Below are 16,663 nucleotides of genomic sequence, written 5' to 3'. Positions count from 1 at the left end.
TGATATAAATATTGATATATAATCTTTTATGTGCTTTTGTGGCATTGAATAATAAAATGATACTACAATAATAAACTAGTATGTGACAGTTAAAAAAAAAATGCTTGATACATCAGAAATACCTGGGATCTGATTCTTATTAGTCAGTATTAAACTTAGAATTAAACATTTTAGAATAATGCCATATTAGTCACAACAGCAAACCAATCAGACATAGAAAACTAAAAATATTCAATAATTTCCATTTAAATAATTTCCACACAAAAAAAAGTATCAAGGAAAAACTAAATAAAAACAACAATAACAAAAAGTAATTGCTGATTAATGTTACTATAGGCTAAGTATAAATCTTTTAATAGCTCGTGTGGCGTTGAATAATAAAATGTTTACAATAATAAATTAGTAATGTTTAATATTATGTTACTATAAACCCTATATAAAACAGTCTATTTATTATTTGCCTTATATGGTACTATATTCAGATTAATTAATTTATTAATTTATTTATTTTTAACAACAAAATGGAATTTATTTATTTATGTGAAAAGTGACTGCAATTAACTGAATACTGATATTATATACTAATATTTACTACTTTTCTAATAATATTAGAATAATATTCAAAAAATTTGCAGTTTATTCTATCATTCACAATAGCCCTATATAGTGATATTTACGGTAGCCTACTCCTCTATTGTGTGCATTACGGTAGATTATATAAAGCTGAACTGGCCCCGTTCTGCTCCGACTGCTGCTGCCCGTCAGTGACCGAGCGACCGGCCGCATCAAGCGTCTCTGGACAGTCCGCACATAACCTGCTCTTCCCCGTCATATTTCACACATTTGGGGTATAACGTCTGAAAATAAAGGATCGAGGCGGCAAGATGAGCGCAATGGATGTGAAGAAGCTGAAAGTGAACGAGCTGAAGGACGAGCTGAAGAAGAGGAGTCTGTCAGATAAAGGGCTAAAGGCTGAGCTGATGTCCCGGCTGCAGGCCGCTCTGGATCAGGAGGCGCTGTCCACCGACACCAACGGCTCTGAAGGACTCAGCTTCATGGGCGATCAAGACCTTGACGAAGATCTGGCTGGAGAGAGCATGGATGCTGATGAGGAGGATGAGGATGAGGATGGAGAGAACGCGGAGGCTGAGGAACAGCAGGATGATGACATGGAGGAGGAGGAGGAGGAGGAGGATGCCGGGGTAGAGATGGATAAATCAGATGAAGATGAAGATGTCCTACTCAAAGAAGATGATGAAGAAATTGAGAAATTTGATGAGGATGATGTGGCTCTCGACATGGGCCCTGGCGAGGGTGAGATTACACGATGAAGCTTGTGCAATTCATATTTTTATATGCATATTTGGGTTGTGTGATGCCAGGATAATTCATTCTGACAGCAGAGCGCATACAGGATTTTATGAGATGCTGCCACTGGTGTCCCATTTGTGTCCCTTTGACTTACTACTGACACTGAATACTAATATATTTAACTCCATTTACTGTGTAATGCATAAGACAAAATAAAAAAAAATATTATATATATATATATATATATATATATTTATTTAGTTTTATTATTCGTTTTTATGTATCACTAAGTAATGTATTTTTTAAGTACACTAATAATTTATTTAAATCGACTTATATTTATGGTCAGCTATATTATTTCTAGTTTTTAATCATATAGATGAAAAGCTTGTCAGATGTTAGTATATCAAATTAAACAATAGAATCTGCTGACTCAGAAGATACTAGTTCTGTTTTGTCAAGGTTTGCACAAAATATATATTTTTTCAGTTCAGCAGTAACTGATTCAAATCAAATCAAATGAAATTTTTAGGCATAAACAGGACCGTTTCCTAAGAATGACCTTTAATAGTGTCCGACCGTCCGTTGGTTTTTATTGGTTGAGCAGTAGCTCTCGGGATCGGTGAGCTGTAACTGAAGTGGAGATATTGAAGGACAAAAGCTCCAGATGGAGTCTGTGCTTAATGATCTCGGTTCATTTGTTTTACTCTGTCTGCCTGCCCTGGAGTAGTGAGGAGGAGGACCTCATTAATTTAGGACACTGTTATTCTTTGTCTTCATTTCGCACATTGCTTCCCAACCCTGGTCCTGGACTGGAGTACACCCAGACCCAACAGTTCACATTTTGGATGTCTCTCTTATCTTACACAGCCATTTCACATCTTGAAGTCTGTTAATGAGCTAATGAGTTGAATCAGGTGTGTTCGATTAGGGAGACATGAAAAATGTGCTGAGTTGGGGGTACTCTGTGTCCGAAATTGCCCCCTAAACCCTCATTCACTATTCCCTAGATAATGTGTACTCGTTATTACGGTGCATCATGGGTTTGAATGAGTTCACTTGATGACGTCCACTATGGTTTCGGACACCACTACAAATGGCTGTTCCCTTAAATAGTGCCCTATTTAAGGGTATGGAGGCGATTTCGGACACAGCCCAGGACGTTGAACTTGATTTCACCAAGTAAAACATGTTACTGGTCTATAAAGATCAACAACGTTTCAATCAACCAATTAGATTTGAGGAACAAGCTTACAGTTTATGTCAAGTTTAGGCTTACAACCAAAGTTCGGTGCTTCTACATCAGTGTTATTCACCTATCATTTCCCTCTGATTTTAGGGATAACTTATGGGTAGGGTTAGGTTTAGGGGTAGGGGTAGGGATAGGGTTAGGACAAAATTTTCGGACAGGAATATTATTCCAGGGTCTATCAAATATGTTAATCCAGGAGCATGTCTTACTTGTTTTACTCCGGGACAGGGTTGGGAACCACTGATTTAGCAAATCAGGGGTACTGTGGGGTTATGGCAGGGGTGCAAAACTGCAGACTTTGGCTTCAACACTAATTAAACGCACCTGACCCGGCTAATAAAGTCCTTCAGGCTTATTTGAAAACAGCAGGTATGTGTGTTAAAGCAGGTTTGGAACTAAGGGTATGTTTACACGACAACGATATACTAAAAACTGAAAAGTTTTTTCTTTGTACAGATGAAAACATAATCAAAATGAACCCCTTTCACACGGATCCGCGAAAACGACTAAAAACGCTGTGTTATGCATGCCAGGCCAGTAGATGGCGATGTCACTGTAAAGAAAAGACTATGTGTTTTGGCACATATTGTAAGCATTCTTTTACAGGGCACTCGCGCCATCTCCCATGCCTATAGACTAAACACGTGATATGCATGCACACAAATTTCACGAATTTGCGGGTTTTTTTTAGTTTACGCAGACACAATAACGGTATCGTTTTCAAAAACTTGCCCTTTGAAACCCGTTTTCAAAAGGTTGCGTTTTCAGGCCCCTAAAACGCCGTTGTAGTGTCAATGAACGGCCAAAACGCATACAATTATTTCCTTTTTTTTTCAGTTGAAAACGGTGTTGTGTAAATGGCTCCTAAACTCTGCAGGGCTGTGGCGTTCCAGGAACTGAGTTTACACCCCTGGCTTAGGGCTTTTTTACTTGTGCTGCATTTACATGCTATCGGAATTATCATAAATACAATTTTTTTTCGACAACAGCAAGATTGCCTGGTCTTGTTGTTAAAGTACTGCATATTTACATATATGAATAATCATTTGAAGCATATTGTGTTTTATACACAGTGAAATTCGTCAGCAAGCTGACTATCTAGAATCTAGATAGTGCTGTGAATGTTTATTTGATGGTGAATGAATCGGATGCTAAATATCATTATATCTCAATAAATAGGCAAGAATAAACCTGGTGTCCTCCATGATTCCTGTTCTTTCCGACAACAAAGCACGTGAATCACAACTTATGAAGTGGGAAGTAGGAAATTTCCTATAGCATGTGAAGGCAGCATTAATAACTTTTGGGTTACCAAAAAAAGGGCATCTATGAGAGTCGTTCTTTTGTCAGTGGAATTTTTGAAATTGATGTTTTATAAAATACTAGTTGTCCTTTGCATCAAAAACAATGGATTTCTGAACGATCTATGGTTGTTTGCCCATTCCTGTTTTTCATTTTCTGTTTAATTTTTGTTTTGTCAAGCACAAGTTGCACACAGTGGGAAAGAAGTGCTTGTGCGTTTTGCCCTTTAGTATCAGCAAATATGGCTTCAAATTTTGCACACAATGTAACACTTTTCTTCAAGATGCATGCAATGTGAATGAAAATGTGTGTTACTTAGCTCAAAATTGCACAGACTGCAGTTGTTTTGGCAACAACCTCCTGTCTTTACCCATTTAAGTACTGCGGTGTACCGCTATCGCTCCTGTGAACTTATAATTCAATACACCTTTCTTTTAAAATACTGGTCATTGCAACTCATGCATAACCGAAGTAACTATAAATCCTTCAGTAATTATTTGGACCATCATGTTACTTCATGATGGGTCCAGCAGGGAGGTACGCCTCCTTACATTTTATTGTTTTATTTCCAAAGGGGATGCGGACAAAGACAAGAATGATGAACAGAAGAATAAGAAGGGTGTAAAGAGACGCCGAGATGAACATGGAAGGGGCTACTTTGAATTTATTGAAGAAAGCAAATACAGCCGGTAAGAAATGTGCAGTCGGCCTCTGGTACTCCTGAGGTACCGCTGCACCTTAAAGATTTATGAGCAGTTTTGGCAGTAAAGAGCCAAATCTGACATGCTGTTCCTCATCAGTGCAAAGAAACACACATTTTTACTGACCAATGACCATTTTGAAATTATTTTCAGCCTATAATAAGGGCATCTCTGTCACCTCAAGTGGTAAAATTTCTCCTTAGGAATCTTTCTTTTGTGTAGGTCAGAGCTTGGGCTGTTAAAAGAAATGAAAATATTCTATGGGGTATTGATGCATGTCCAGGAAATAAACTATTCACATCTATCTATTCATATTTTTGTATTCCGTATCGGATGTTATCTTTAGAAATTATCACTATAGTGATCGGATGTATATTGTGTATTCTTCCTTATCATATGTATAATTTCTTATGTGTTCATGTTTATGCCATTTAATTGAATTTATACGATGTGATGGTATTGTCTTTTCCAAGGAACTGTACGCAACCACTGTATATTATCAAATATATATATATATATATTAGTGCTGTCAAATCGATTAATTGCGATAATCAAATCTAACATAAAAGTTTTTGTTTACATAATATATGTGTGTGTATCTATCTATATACTGCATATATAACAAATATATATATATTATATAAACAAAAACGTTTATGTTAGATGTGATTAATTGCGATGAATCGATTTTTGACATCACTTATATATTCATTAAACAAAACAAAAAATAAGAAACATTTTTATTTTCAAAATATAAGTTCAAAGTTAAAGTGTTTTACCTGTTAAATATAGTCCGAGCAGATTTATTTATTTCTTTATGTTTGTGCAAACCCACCTTATTTGTGATCCCATTTTCTAAAAAACTACTAATGTTTGATTTATTTTAAAAATTTATTCTAACAGCATTCATGTGCTAAATTTAACAATTTATTAATTTAACAGCATTAACACATGTTTTATACTTGCAGATTATCTTGGAACATATTTAAAATCCAAAGGAAGTTCAATGGGATCTTATAATGGCTCTGACTTTTATCGAATTTTATTGAATTTCCCTCAGGGCGAAGTCTCCCCAGCCCCCTCTGGAGGAAGAGGATGAAGAGTTTGATGACACGACTGTATGTTTGGACACCTGTAAGTATAAAGAGCTCACGAAAACTGCTCAAATACATCCTTATTTTAATTAATTTAATAAAAAAATACTGAATATTTCATCGAGCAACATGCAGAATATATTTCTGTAAAGTGTAAATGTTTAGTGTTACAAAGTCAGTTGTCAACCTCTTATTTTCCTCAGACAACTGTGACCTGCACTTCAAGGTGTCTCGGGATCGGTATAGCGCCTCCTCTCTCACCATGGAGAGCTTTGCCTACCTTTGGGCAGGGGGGCGAGCGTCTTATGGTGTGGCAAAGGGCAAGGCTTGCTTTGAAATGAAGGTGAGAACACTGTCTTAACCTCATGTTTACTATTTATAGGTGTCCTTTCATGACCGTAGCCTTACTTTTGCATGTCTTTGCACCAGATTATCGAGAAGATACCTGTAAAACACATTTCCAGTAAAGGAACGGAGATTCATGATGTCCTGGTGGGTTGGTCACTGGCAAACAGCTCTCTTCTTCTAGGTGAGGGTCTTTGTGTTGACTTCTTACATTGAATATATTATAGTTGAACTATTAAATTCATGATGTAGTTTGAGTGTCCCTTTACCTTACATATTCACAGGGGAGGAAGCACACTCATACGCCTTTTCAACTAAGGCCAAGAAAACCAGCAACTGTGTGACAGAGGACTTTGGGGAGGCATTTGATGAGAACGATGTTGTCGGGTGCTTTATTGTAAGTATCCATTTGCTCATCCAGAATGAGTGTTTAATCAGTGTGCAATTACTACTCTTGACCACTAAGCGACACTGTGTATTCATACACTACTCCCCGTGAACCGGAAGTAGCAATTGATTTTTCTTCAGTGTTGTGACGTATTTCCAAGTTAAACTAAATATTGAATAGAGGGCAGAGTTTCACTTTAGCACACCCCCTCTCCATCGCTCACTTACACCGACTGATGGTTGGAGGGGAGTGGTTAAGGATATCCTACCCAAGCCATCAAACTGATGTCATCGGAGAAGGCAAATTTTTTGATTTTGATTAAAGATTGCCACAATCAAGTTTTTTTCTGCATATTAATTTTCATGGATTAATGGTTCACCACAAGACTAGTAATGTGCGCCAACAAAGTAAATAGGGTCAATTTTGATTTCATGAGGACTTTAAGAGTTTGGGATCAGTTTGAATATTTTTTTAAATGAATACTTTTTTTTTTCAGCAAGGATGCATTAAAAAGAATTAAAAGTAACAGTAAAGGTTTCTATTTCAAATAAATGCTGTTCTTTTTAACTTTCGATTGATCAAAGAATTCTGAAAAACATTCATCACGGTTTCCACACACACAAAAAATTAAGAAGCTGTGGTAGATTTTTCCCTAAACCTAACTATCTGAAGCGTCTCCAAATCGACACCCAATTGATCTTATTACCTGAGGTGTCTCCAAATCGACACCAATACCTTTATCTGGGGCGTCTCCAAATCGACACCCAAATCCTTAAACTGGGGCGTATACTAATCGACACCCAATACCTTTATACTCTAGCTCTTGCGTCTTCAGTCGACAACTGGCCGAGTCTTACTCTAACTAACTTCCTTCCCTAAACTAGCTTCCTTCCTAAACTAGCTTCCTTCAAGAAAAACAAATGATGATTAAAATCCATCACAAAGCACAACTGTATTCAACATTGATAACAATAAAAAAAGCTTCTTGAGCAGCAAACCAGCATATTAGAATGATTTCTGAAAGATCATGTGACACTGAAGACTGGAGTAATGATGCTGAAAATTAATAATAGCATAATAGAATGATTTCTGAATATATATATCTATATATATATAGTTCTCAAGATTTTGAAATAAAACGTTCAGCAAGTGTGGGTGTGTTGTGTCTGTTTAGTTTTGGCCATAATATATAATGATTGCTTGTGTTTATTTGGCAGAATTTTGATGGGGACGAAGTGGAAATGTCCTTCTCCAAGAATGGACAGGATCTGGGAACAGCTTTTAAAGTCAGTAAGGATGAGTTTGAGGAGAAGCCGCTCTTCCCTCACATCCTCTGCCACAACTGTGCGGTTGAGTTCAACTTCGGCCAGCGTGAAACCCCATACTTCCCTCTACCTGACGGCTTTACTCTCCTGCAGCAGATCCCTGTTTGCGATCGCATCAGAGGACCAAAGGGGCCTGAGACCAAAGAAGACTGTGAGGTTAGTTTCTTAGCCATTACATTTTTCTTCTATAACATCATTAAAATTCATCATGGGAATCTGCTGTAAATCTTCACAGGTCATTGTCATGGTCGGACTGCCTGGATCTGGAAAAACTGAATGGGTAACAAAGCACACAGAAGCCAACCCTGGAAATTACAACATTCTTGGGACAAACACCATCATAGAGAAGATGATGGTGAGTTTTGATTTTGGAAACATAATAAGATTCCATTTGTTAACTAGACTATACTTCTACATCATTTGTTCATCTCAGTGAATGTTAATTTTAACATTCACTGATACATTTTTAAAATCAAAAGTTGTTTCTCTTAACATTAGTTAATGCACTGTGATCTTACATAAACAATAAAGAATTATTGTTTGTTCATTAACATTAACAAAGATGCAGTAAAAATATATTGCTCACTGTTAGTTCATGTTAACTAATGCATTAACTAATGTTGATGAATGGAACCTTATTGTAAAGTGTTATCAAGATTAGTTTTTTTAGATATTATTAACAACATAATTGATGTTATTTTGATGTTGAAATTCAGATTTCCAGTTTGAAACGACAGCTGAAAGATGTCACAAAGCTCTCAGCGATATCTCAGCGTGCTCCTCTCTTCCTCGGAAAATTCATCGAGATCGCTGCACGTAAAAAACGCAACTACATTCTTGACCAGGTGACGTGGAGTTTACAGATACGTCACAAATAATCAAAATGATTATTATATCATCTGCTGAAAATACAAAATCTTAAATGTCTCCATTTAGACTAACGTATCGGCACCAGCCCAAAGAAGGAAAATGTGCCTGTTTGCCGGGTTCCAGCGTAAAGCTGTGGTAGTCTGTCCAACAGATGAGGAATATATACAGAGGACTCAGAAAAAGGCAGAAACAGATGGCAAAGATGTACCTGAACACGCAGTCCTAAAAATGAAGGGTAAGATCCTTTTCTCAAGCCATACTTGATCTAAGATGATCTTATATTTTGTATTAGCTTTCATATTTTTATTTAATTCAGTTTAAGTTTTAGTCAATTTTATTATTTGTTTTGTTTTTCATATAAAAACTAACTATATGCCACACCTGCCAATTGCCGATGACTTAAGAAAATTTACCGGCTATAATTTTTTTTTTTTACCAGCCATGAAAAGCAGATTAATCCTTAATAAAGTTACAAAAGTTATTCAGCCAAGAGCAATGAGTTATTGTTCTTTGTCTTTTGTTGTTTGATTAACATTAAAAACAAAGACAGCAGCAGGAATATTAGGCTGCTGTCACTTTGTCAATTTGAGCTAATGCACGGATCCAATATACTGATACACATGCGTTTTCTTTCTCAACTGCATTTGTTCACTTAAGATAAAACTGACTAAGGATATTTGACAAGACAGGCATTATGACATAATTTTGTTTGAATGTGTCTGTTCAAGAGCAAGAAGGCGTGAAAGACAGCTCAATTCAGTTTTTGAGTGCTGAGACGCGGATTTCTAGGCGTACGCTTCGGATGTGATTAATGAATTGAGTTCCCTTTTAACTCAAAAAGGGAAGGATGAATTTGGATGAGAAAGGATGAGAAAGGATGAGCGTCTTCTTGAGCTTGAATATTTAAATTGGCAAGGCTTAAACTTTTTTGACAGTGCAGCACTGGCCCGTCAACTGTCCTTTGTTTATTGCAGAGTAATATTGCAGAATAAGTATAGAGTAGGGCTGGGTATCGTTACAATTTTTTCGATACTGATACCTTGGCTTCGATACCAGGTCCTGAAGGGAATTTTTTTTTTTTTTTTACTTTTTTTATAGACTCAATGACTCAATGAATATAGGCCACTGGGAAATGCACCTTTCATTTGGATTACATAAGTAGACATTTCAAACTTTCTATATGCCTATTTCTCATGTCTGTGAGGCAAGTTGCCTATACGCAGAGTTTCGGTTCATTTGTGACGTGCTCCAGATCTTCTTGCAGTCGAAGACGGAGCAACTTTCTGCTCATGCACTGTCAAGTGCTTCATTCGATTTATTGTGTTGCCGGTCTTGGCTGCAATTATCTTGTCGCAAATATTGCATCGCGCGCTGTTGGATCTTTTACATCTATGGGGGTTGGGATGCTTACACACTACAGCCTCACGTGTGAGCCACGTCTCTGGGCGTAAACTAGTGTTTTTCCTTGATGCCTCGCCACAGCCAATCACCAGCACTTGATTCCCTTAGGTATCGAAATTTGGTACCGAACAACAATAAAAAAAATTATACTCAATGGTATCGAGGCAATTCGGTCGGTGCCTAAAAAGTATCGAACTCGATACCCTGCCTTATGTACAAGTAGTGATTTAGCATTAAACATTATGTTACTTGCGTCTAATTCATTAGAATGAAATTAGATCATGTGATCAAACATAATGGTTATACAACTTTATTTCATTACCTCATCCATGAACATGATTTGTGAGTCCCGTCGGATTGATTTCCATAAGCAGTGGAGGTGAAGACGACAACTCCCATCATTCCACGCTCCTTCACTGCATCATCAAGCTACGCCTTTGTTATTGTTTTGAATATGCGACCTCTAGCGGTGAAATGTATATACACTGTTGTGCAACTGACAAAACTCAGAAGATGAAACACTATAACACTATAATCTTTTCCAGGAATATACACGCTGCCCGTGGAAGGTGAGTGCTTCACCGAAGTGGTTTATGTCGAGCTGCAGAAGGAAGAGGCGTCCAAACTTCTTGAACAGTACAAGGAGGAGAGCAAAAATTCCCTTCCTCCTGAGAAGAAACCCAATCAGGGAGGTGTTCAGCTTAAGAGGGGAGGCATCCGAGGACGAGGAGGCAAAAATCTGTTCAACCGTGGCGGAGGACAGGGTCAGAGGGGAGGCCGAGGAGGCTTTCAACACCGAGGCAACTTTAGGGGTGGTACGCCATTTCAGTTGTGCTAAATGTTTGTTTTTATTTCTTATATACATGTATTTGTATAGAAGAACTTTAAAGACACCATGAAGCAGTACCTCCATAATGTGAGATACTTTAGAGTATTGAGCAGGAAATAACACTTTTCTTTTCGGATTGTTTGACAGTGCCTGGACCGCGTGGGGGGTTCAGCAGACCACCGAGAGGCTTCCTTCCTCCCCCTGCTTTCAGAGGAGGTTTCAACCGGGGTGGATTTAACCGCGGTGGTGGTGGTGGTGGTGGTGGGATGCCTAACAGGGGCGGTGGCCCCAGGCCAGGACATGGGCGTGGCAATATGGTTAACATGGGCAACAGGGGAGGAGCCATGCACAGGGGTAACATGGGACGAGGGGGAGGGGCCAATCGAGGAAACTTCAACCAGGTGAGAAATCATTGATGATGTAGATCATTTTTTATTGTAAATTAAAATGTAGTTGTTGTTGTTGCAGCCTGAACAACTTGAATCTGTATGCCTGTAAAATAGGCAGCTAATGAATGAAAAGTAGGTCAATTTAAAACTAAAGCCGCTTTTCCATTGTCGGGACGAATTATTCTGAGAATGGTAAGGAAGTATTCCAGTTGTGTTTCCACGTAAGCCTGGTATGCCACGGCACGATTACAAACTGTTCTTGACCTGGAATTCTTGGCCCTTCAACCTTACAAAAACCTCAGAAGCTTACAATGATTCCAGTCAATATTAGGGAGTTACCATAGCCTGACGTCGTCATACGACCTAAAAATGTTGTGGGCGGGGCTAAGTTCGGCAGGCAACCAGGCTAGTGTTACCATGCTTTTCACTTTAGAATACTTATGCAAATAATTAGTAATTCCTTATAAAGGATTTGATAATACCTGAGTTATTACTAGTGGGTTATCATGACCTTCACTTTAGAATTAATTACACATTTTGCATAATTCACTTATGAACCTGTGAATAGTAGTTCTTCTACCTCCTCTGGGACGTATGAAAATAATAGTAGTTACTGATTAGTGAACTACCTCATTCAACTGAGCGCTATTACTTACTGATTCATTAATCAGAGTTTCTTGTTAGTAAAAAGTGGTTACTAGAATGTATTAATCATTTGATCCTGTGTAGTTATTCATTAACGGTGAAACAGTATTCTAAAGTTTTACCGAAATATCGTTTCATCCTCTATAACACGGTCGCTATTTACATCTCATATCGTCCGTAAACTTTTGCATTACCTGGGCACTGACTGATGCATTTGTAGTTTACCTTCCAATGAGCTCCGTTATCAGCCCCACAGTGGAAAATGAAACCATATCAGTACCGACTCGGCCAGATCGGCACGGAATGGAACAGTTAACCAAAGAGAACGGTTTGGCCCGATGGTGGAAAAGCGGCTTTAGATGACACCCCAGTGTGAACCACAAATCACAAATCTGCTGTTTTCACAGAAGTTCAGGGGTCGTGGAGGAAATAATCGAGGTTTTAAAAATGGCAACTTTAGCATGAACAAAGCACAAGCTTTCAACCAGAGCTGGCAACAAGGGGTGAGTTACTTGAAAAATATGTTATATTAATAAAAAAAATAAAACAAGAAATGGTATCTTGCATAAAGAAAATCAAGCCTTTTTCGGACTATTATTATCAAAGATATTTTTTAACATTTTGTTAGTTTTTGTTTCGTTTAGAGGGATAGTTCACCCAAAAATGAAAATTCTGTCATTAATTACTCACAATCATGTCGTTCCAACCCCGTAAGACTTTCATTCATCATCGGAACACAAATTAAGATCTTTTTGATGAAATAAGAGTGATTTTTGTCCCTCCATTGACAATCTACGCAACTACCACTTTGACGCTTCAAAAAATTCATAAAGAGATTGTAAAACTAATCCAAATGAATCGAGCGGTTTAGTCCAAATTTTCCCAAGACACTCGATCACTTTACATGATTAACAGATTGAATTTAGTCTTTAATTCACATATAAACACTGATCATAAACAGAAGCTCAACCGAACCTGCGAGAACAAACCTCTTGTGGAAGCTCAGACGTGTTGCGTAACACGCCTAAATTCAAGTTGTTCATCATAAAGCGATCGTGTCTCTTCAGAAAATTTGGACTAAACCGCTCAATTCATATGGATTAGTTTTACGATTTCTCTATGAACTTTTCAAAGTGTCAAAGTGGTAGTTCCATAGCTGTGTATGGAGGGACAGAAATCACTCTTGTTTCATCAAAAAGATCTTCATTTGTGTTCTGAAGATGAACGAAAGTCTTACGGGATTGGAGCGACATGAGGGTGAGTAATTAATGACAGAATTTTCATTTTTGGGTGAACTATCCCTTTATTTCCAGTGGTTATTCTAATTAGATCCCTGTATTACAGTAAAATCATCAATAAATATGTATGTATACGTAAATAATATATTATGTACATTTTATAAATAATATGTCATGAAAATAATGTCAAATGTGCAAAATGATCAGTGGTCCTAAAATATATATTCCTTCTTTAATTACGTTTTTCTTTGTCTTCATCAGTTCTGGAATCAGAAGCCATGGAGTCAACAATACCATCCTGGATATTACTGAATAATCGCTGTGATGGACTGATATCACATAAAAGCTTTAACTTCAGAAGTCATTCATTTGATCTAATGTCCTTTTGTTTTTGTACAGATTTTAATAGGACATTGAGGAGAAATGACTCTGGAGCTTTCAGAGCTTCACAGGTTACCTGCTGTCTTTATTTATTTTTCAACTAATACTTAGTGTTTGTCTTTGACCGCAGGTTCGTTTGACAACGTGGTTCAATTCAGGAAACTCAGTATAACTTCAGGGTGGGATGTTTGTCTTTTAACAGCTTTCTGAATTCAGGGCTTTACTTTTAATTAGTCTTGTGTGAATCTTTGTGTAGCAGTAAAGCTGTGTGAGATAAGAATACTATTGTCGAGGCACTTAGCAGTCATATGAAGAATCTTTGTCCTGCTGCAACAATATTTTTGAGTTAAAAGAACATGAAACTTTTAAAGGCACACTATGCAAGATTTGTACCTTAAAGGTATAGCGGAGGATTTTCCCGAATTTTAGAAAAGAACCGCCCTCTCCACTTTTTGAAAAAATGCACATGCGCAACACTCTACCTGCTCCCGAGAGGGAACGCCTATTAAACGTGTGCACGAGAGAGCATGCACGAGCTAATCATAGCTTACATTAACTTTTACTTGCAGTGATTTTAAATGGATTTCTCCAAATAGCATGCCAAACTTTACCTGTCAAGTAGAAACTTCGCGACTGAGGCATCAGTGGGAAGCCCAACCTGTGTTTTGAGCGCACGCCATCGTGTGAATCGTGTGCACGAGCACGTACGACGGCCTTACATAAACATATCACCAGAATGATTGACACTTAGGAGGACCAATAGTCTTGATGATCCACCCGGAAAAAGAAAATCCTCCGCTATACCTTTAATATAACAGCTTCGAAATCATTTCGATGGTAAACGAACTCGTAGTAGGGCGAATCATCCCGATAGCAAAGCGGGGGACGAGGACGCTGCTGGCAAAACCAGCAATGCAAGTTTGAGAGGTTGCGGCCCGCCAAATCTCTCGAGAATCACGACTTGCTTTACGGCACAACGTCACATACATCAACAACATATGAAGCAGCCTCTATGGAAGATACTAGCACGCATTTCAGACGTGAATCATGGCCAGAACGAGTGGTATTTACGACAGTAACGTTAAATACAAGTTCTCCACAGTGACTCTAGGGGTCGCTGTTTGGGAAAAACGGAAACTGCATAGTGTGCCTTTAATGTATAAACTAAGATACCCAAATTTGGAGGAAGACTTGTCTGGACAGTTTTTTCAGACTGTATATTTAAGAAAAGGGATCGAAAAATAATTTGACATTTCAACTGTGGTTATGTAATAATTGAGTGTTTTTGAATAATCGCTTTATTGGATTATATTGCTGAATTTTGAAAAGTCTTGATTTTAAAAGCAGTCTGCCGTCTGTACATAAATGAATTAGGTGCTAAAGAGTCTGTACCTCTAATTCAAATTCTGTCCAGTGTAGAAAAGCAATGCCTGTTGTCTTATCATGTACTTGTTGTCATTTGAACCATACCACAGTCTATTTATAAATGTGTGGGTTTTTTTAAATCAATGGTTTCAATGTGTTTGGGGACAAGGCAAGCAAAGCTGCAAAAAGGCCATCAGATTCTGAACATTTAACCTTTTTTTCTGTCAGGAGCAATAAACAGCATTTTATAAAAAGTGAAAGCAGAATAGATGATTTTTATTATTGTGGGATCATGATATTATTTATGTGTAGTTTATTTAAGAGATTTTTTTTTTTTTCAGCTGTATTTTTACAAATGTAATTTATTTTATTATTTCATTGTGAAATGTGGCTTACTGCTCTTTTAAGATTTGAATCTAAGTTAAGTGTCATAATATATTTTGGTCTAATTTTGTAAATTAGTTTACTTTTTAAAAGTGCACATGGTTTACAAATCAGTTGCAATCTTCTTTAATATAACCTTAGATGTGACCACAATTTTGTAGACCTGTAAACATTTGTAGTTGGCTTCAAAATTATAGTAAGTAATTAAATAATACTACTCGAATATTGGACTGCATCCTCTTACTCCATCAAACGGTGATTATACATTTATTTTATAATAGTTCTCTCTGTATTAAAGCTTTCAAAGGATGTCAGGGTGCCATTGTGGACTGTTGTAGACTGATTTTCTAAGGCTTTAATGGAATTTCTTTTTTTTTATTGTAACCGCAAACAAATGCAAACATCCACACAGACATACTTGAAGGTTTCTTTCTCATCTGTTATTCCCACAGCAGAGATGTTGTTGCATAACTATGAAATATTAGCAATAGGATGATTCGTTATTCTTTAGTGACTGAAATATGCATATAGAAACTTTTTTTTTCTTTTTTTTTACTGCTGTAGATAATCTCACATCAGTGTCGTTAAGATCTCCATTGTCCCAGACGTCCGATGCAAATGACTAATATGTTTTTAGATGATTGTTGGCTGAAAAATATGGCAGATATTAGGACCATTATAATTTGATTACTTTAAAAGTATTACTGTTTTGTACTGGGAAATTATTAATGGCATGTGATGTAGGACATAAAAAGAAAAAAAATGAAGGTGACTTGTTTTGATGTTGTATTTGTTCATGTTTAAGGTATTTGGTCAGGTAAAAAATATATATAGCCTAGTATTGAGATTCTAACACTTTGTAATATACACCTTTTTCCTTCTTTCTTTTTATACCTTGCTATGTTTTGTATTTTATCTTTAATCAAGAAGAAAAATATCATAAAGATGAAATGAGTAACTTATTCCATGCATTCTTTTTGAAATAGATTGTTTTTAAATGATAATAAAGTTTGAAGATAATAACTGGCTTACATCTATCTATCTATCTATCTATCTATCTATCTATCTATCTATCTATCTATCATCTGTCTGTGTATCTATCTATCATCTTTATATCATCTATCTGTTTATCTATAGATCTATCTGTCTGTCTGTCTACTCAATTTAACAACTGACACATTAAGCACTGAGTGTTGCAATACACTTAAGCCAACGGAGGACTAGAATTTCAGGGACAACTTATCCTACAGGCATATTCATGCAGAAATATAACACTCAAGTTAGTCTGTGAATATTTAACTCTGTTTATGTATAGCTCTGCCACATGAATGAGATGTAGTTACACTGAAACCAGAGACATTCGTGCCAGGCTGTTTGCTGAGTCAAGCACAACCCCTTTGAGGACAAATATCACATTGCATGCCTGTTTGTAAAATATGCTAC

At 37.0% G+C, this 16,663-nt stretch overlaps 1 protein-coding gene across 2 annotated transcripts; it reads left to right on the top strand.

Annotated features, from left to right (window-relative positions):
• The first annotated feature begins 747 nt into the window (after positions 1–747).
• On the top strand, positions 748–16,234 carry hnrnpua (heterogeneous nuclear ribonucleoprotein Ua). 2 transcript variants are annotated; one of them, XM_084393276.1, is made up of 14 exons: positions 748–1,314; positions 4,440–4,554; positions 5,627–5,700; positions 5,864–6,003; positions 6,090–6,189; positions 6,290–6,402; positions 7,611–7,874; positions 7,954–8,073; positions 8,435–8,563; positions 8,655–8,823; positions 10,535–10,804; positions 10,966–11,219; positions 12,263–12,355; positions 13,352–16,234. In XM_084393276.1, exons 1-14 carry the CDS (start codon positions 885–887, stop codon positions 13,400–13,402), a joined length of 2,322 nt encoding a protein of 773 aa, XP_084249402.1. In that variant the 5' UTR covers positions 748–884; the 3' UTR covers positions 13,403–16,234. The 2 variants fall into 2 exon arrangements, with proteins under 2 accessions (XP_084249402.1, XP_084249401.1); XM_084393275.1 differs by having other exon boundaries at positions 12,260–12,355.
• Positions 16,235–16,663: the final 429 nt, after the last annotated feature.

This window comes from Rutilus rutilus (assembly GCF_951802725.1).
Source record: "Rutilus rutilus genome assembly, chromosome: 21".
Taxonomy (NCBI): Eukaryota; Metazoa; Chordata; class Actinopteri; order Cypriniformes; family Leuciscidae; genus Rutilus; species Rutilus rutilus.
The sequence above is the reverse complement of the archived record's forward strand: the minus strand, read 5'-3'. Positions and strand labels throughout refer to the sequence as shown.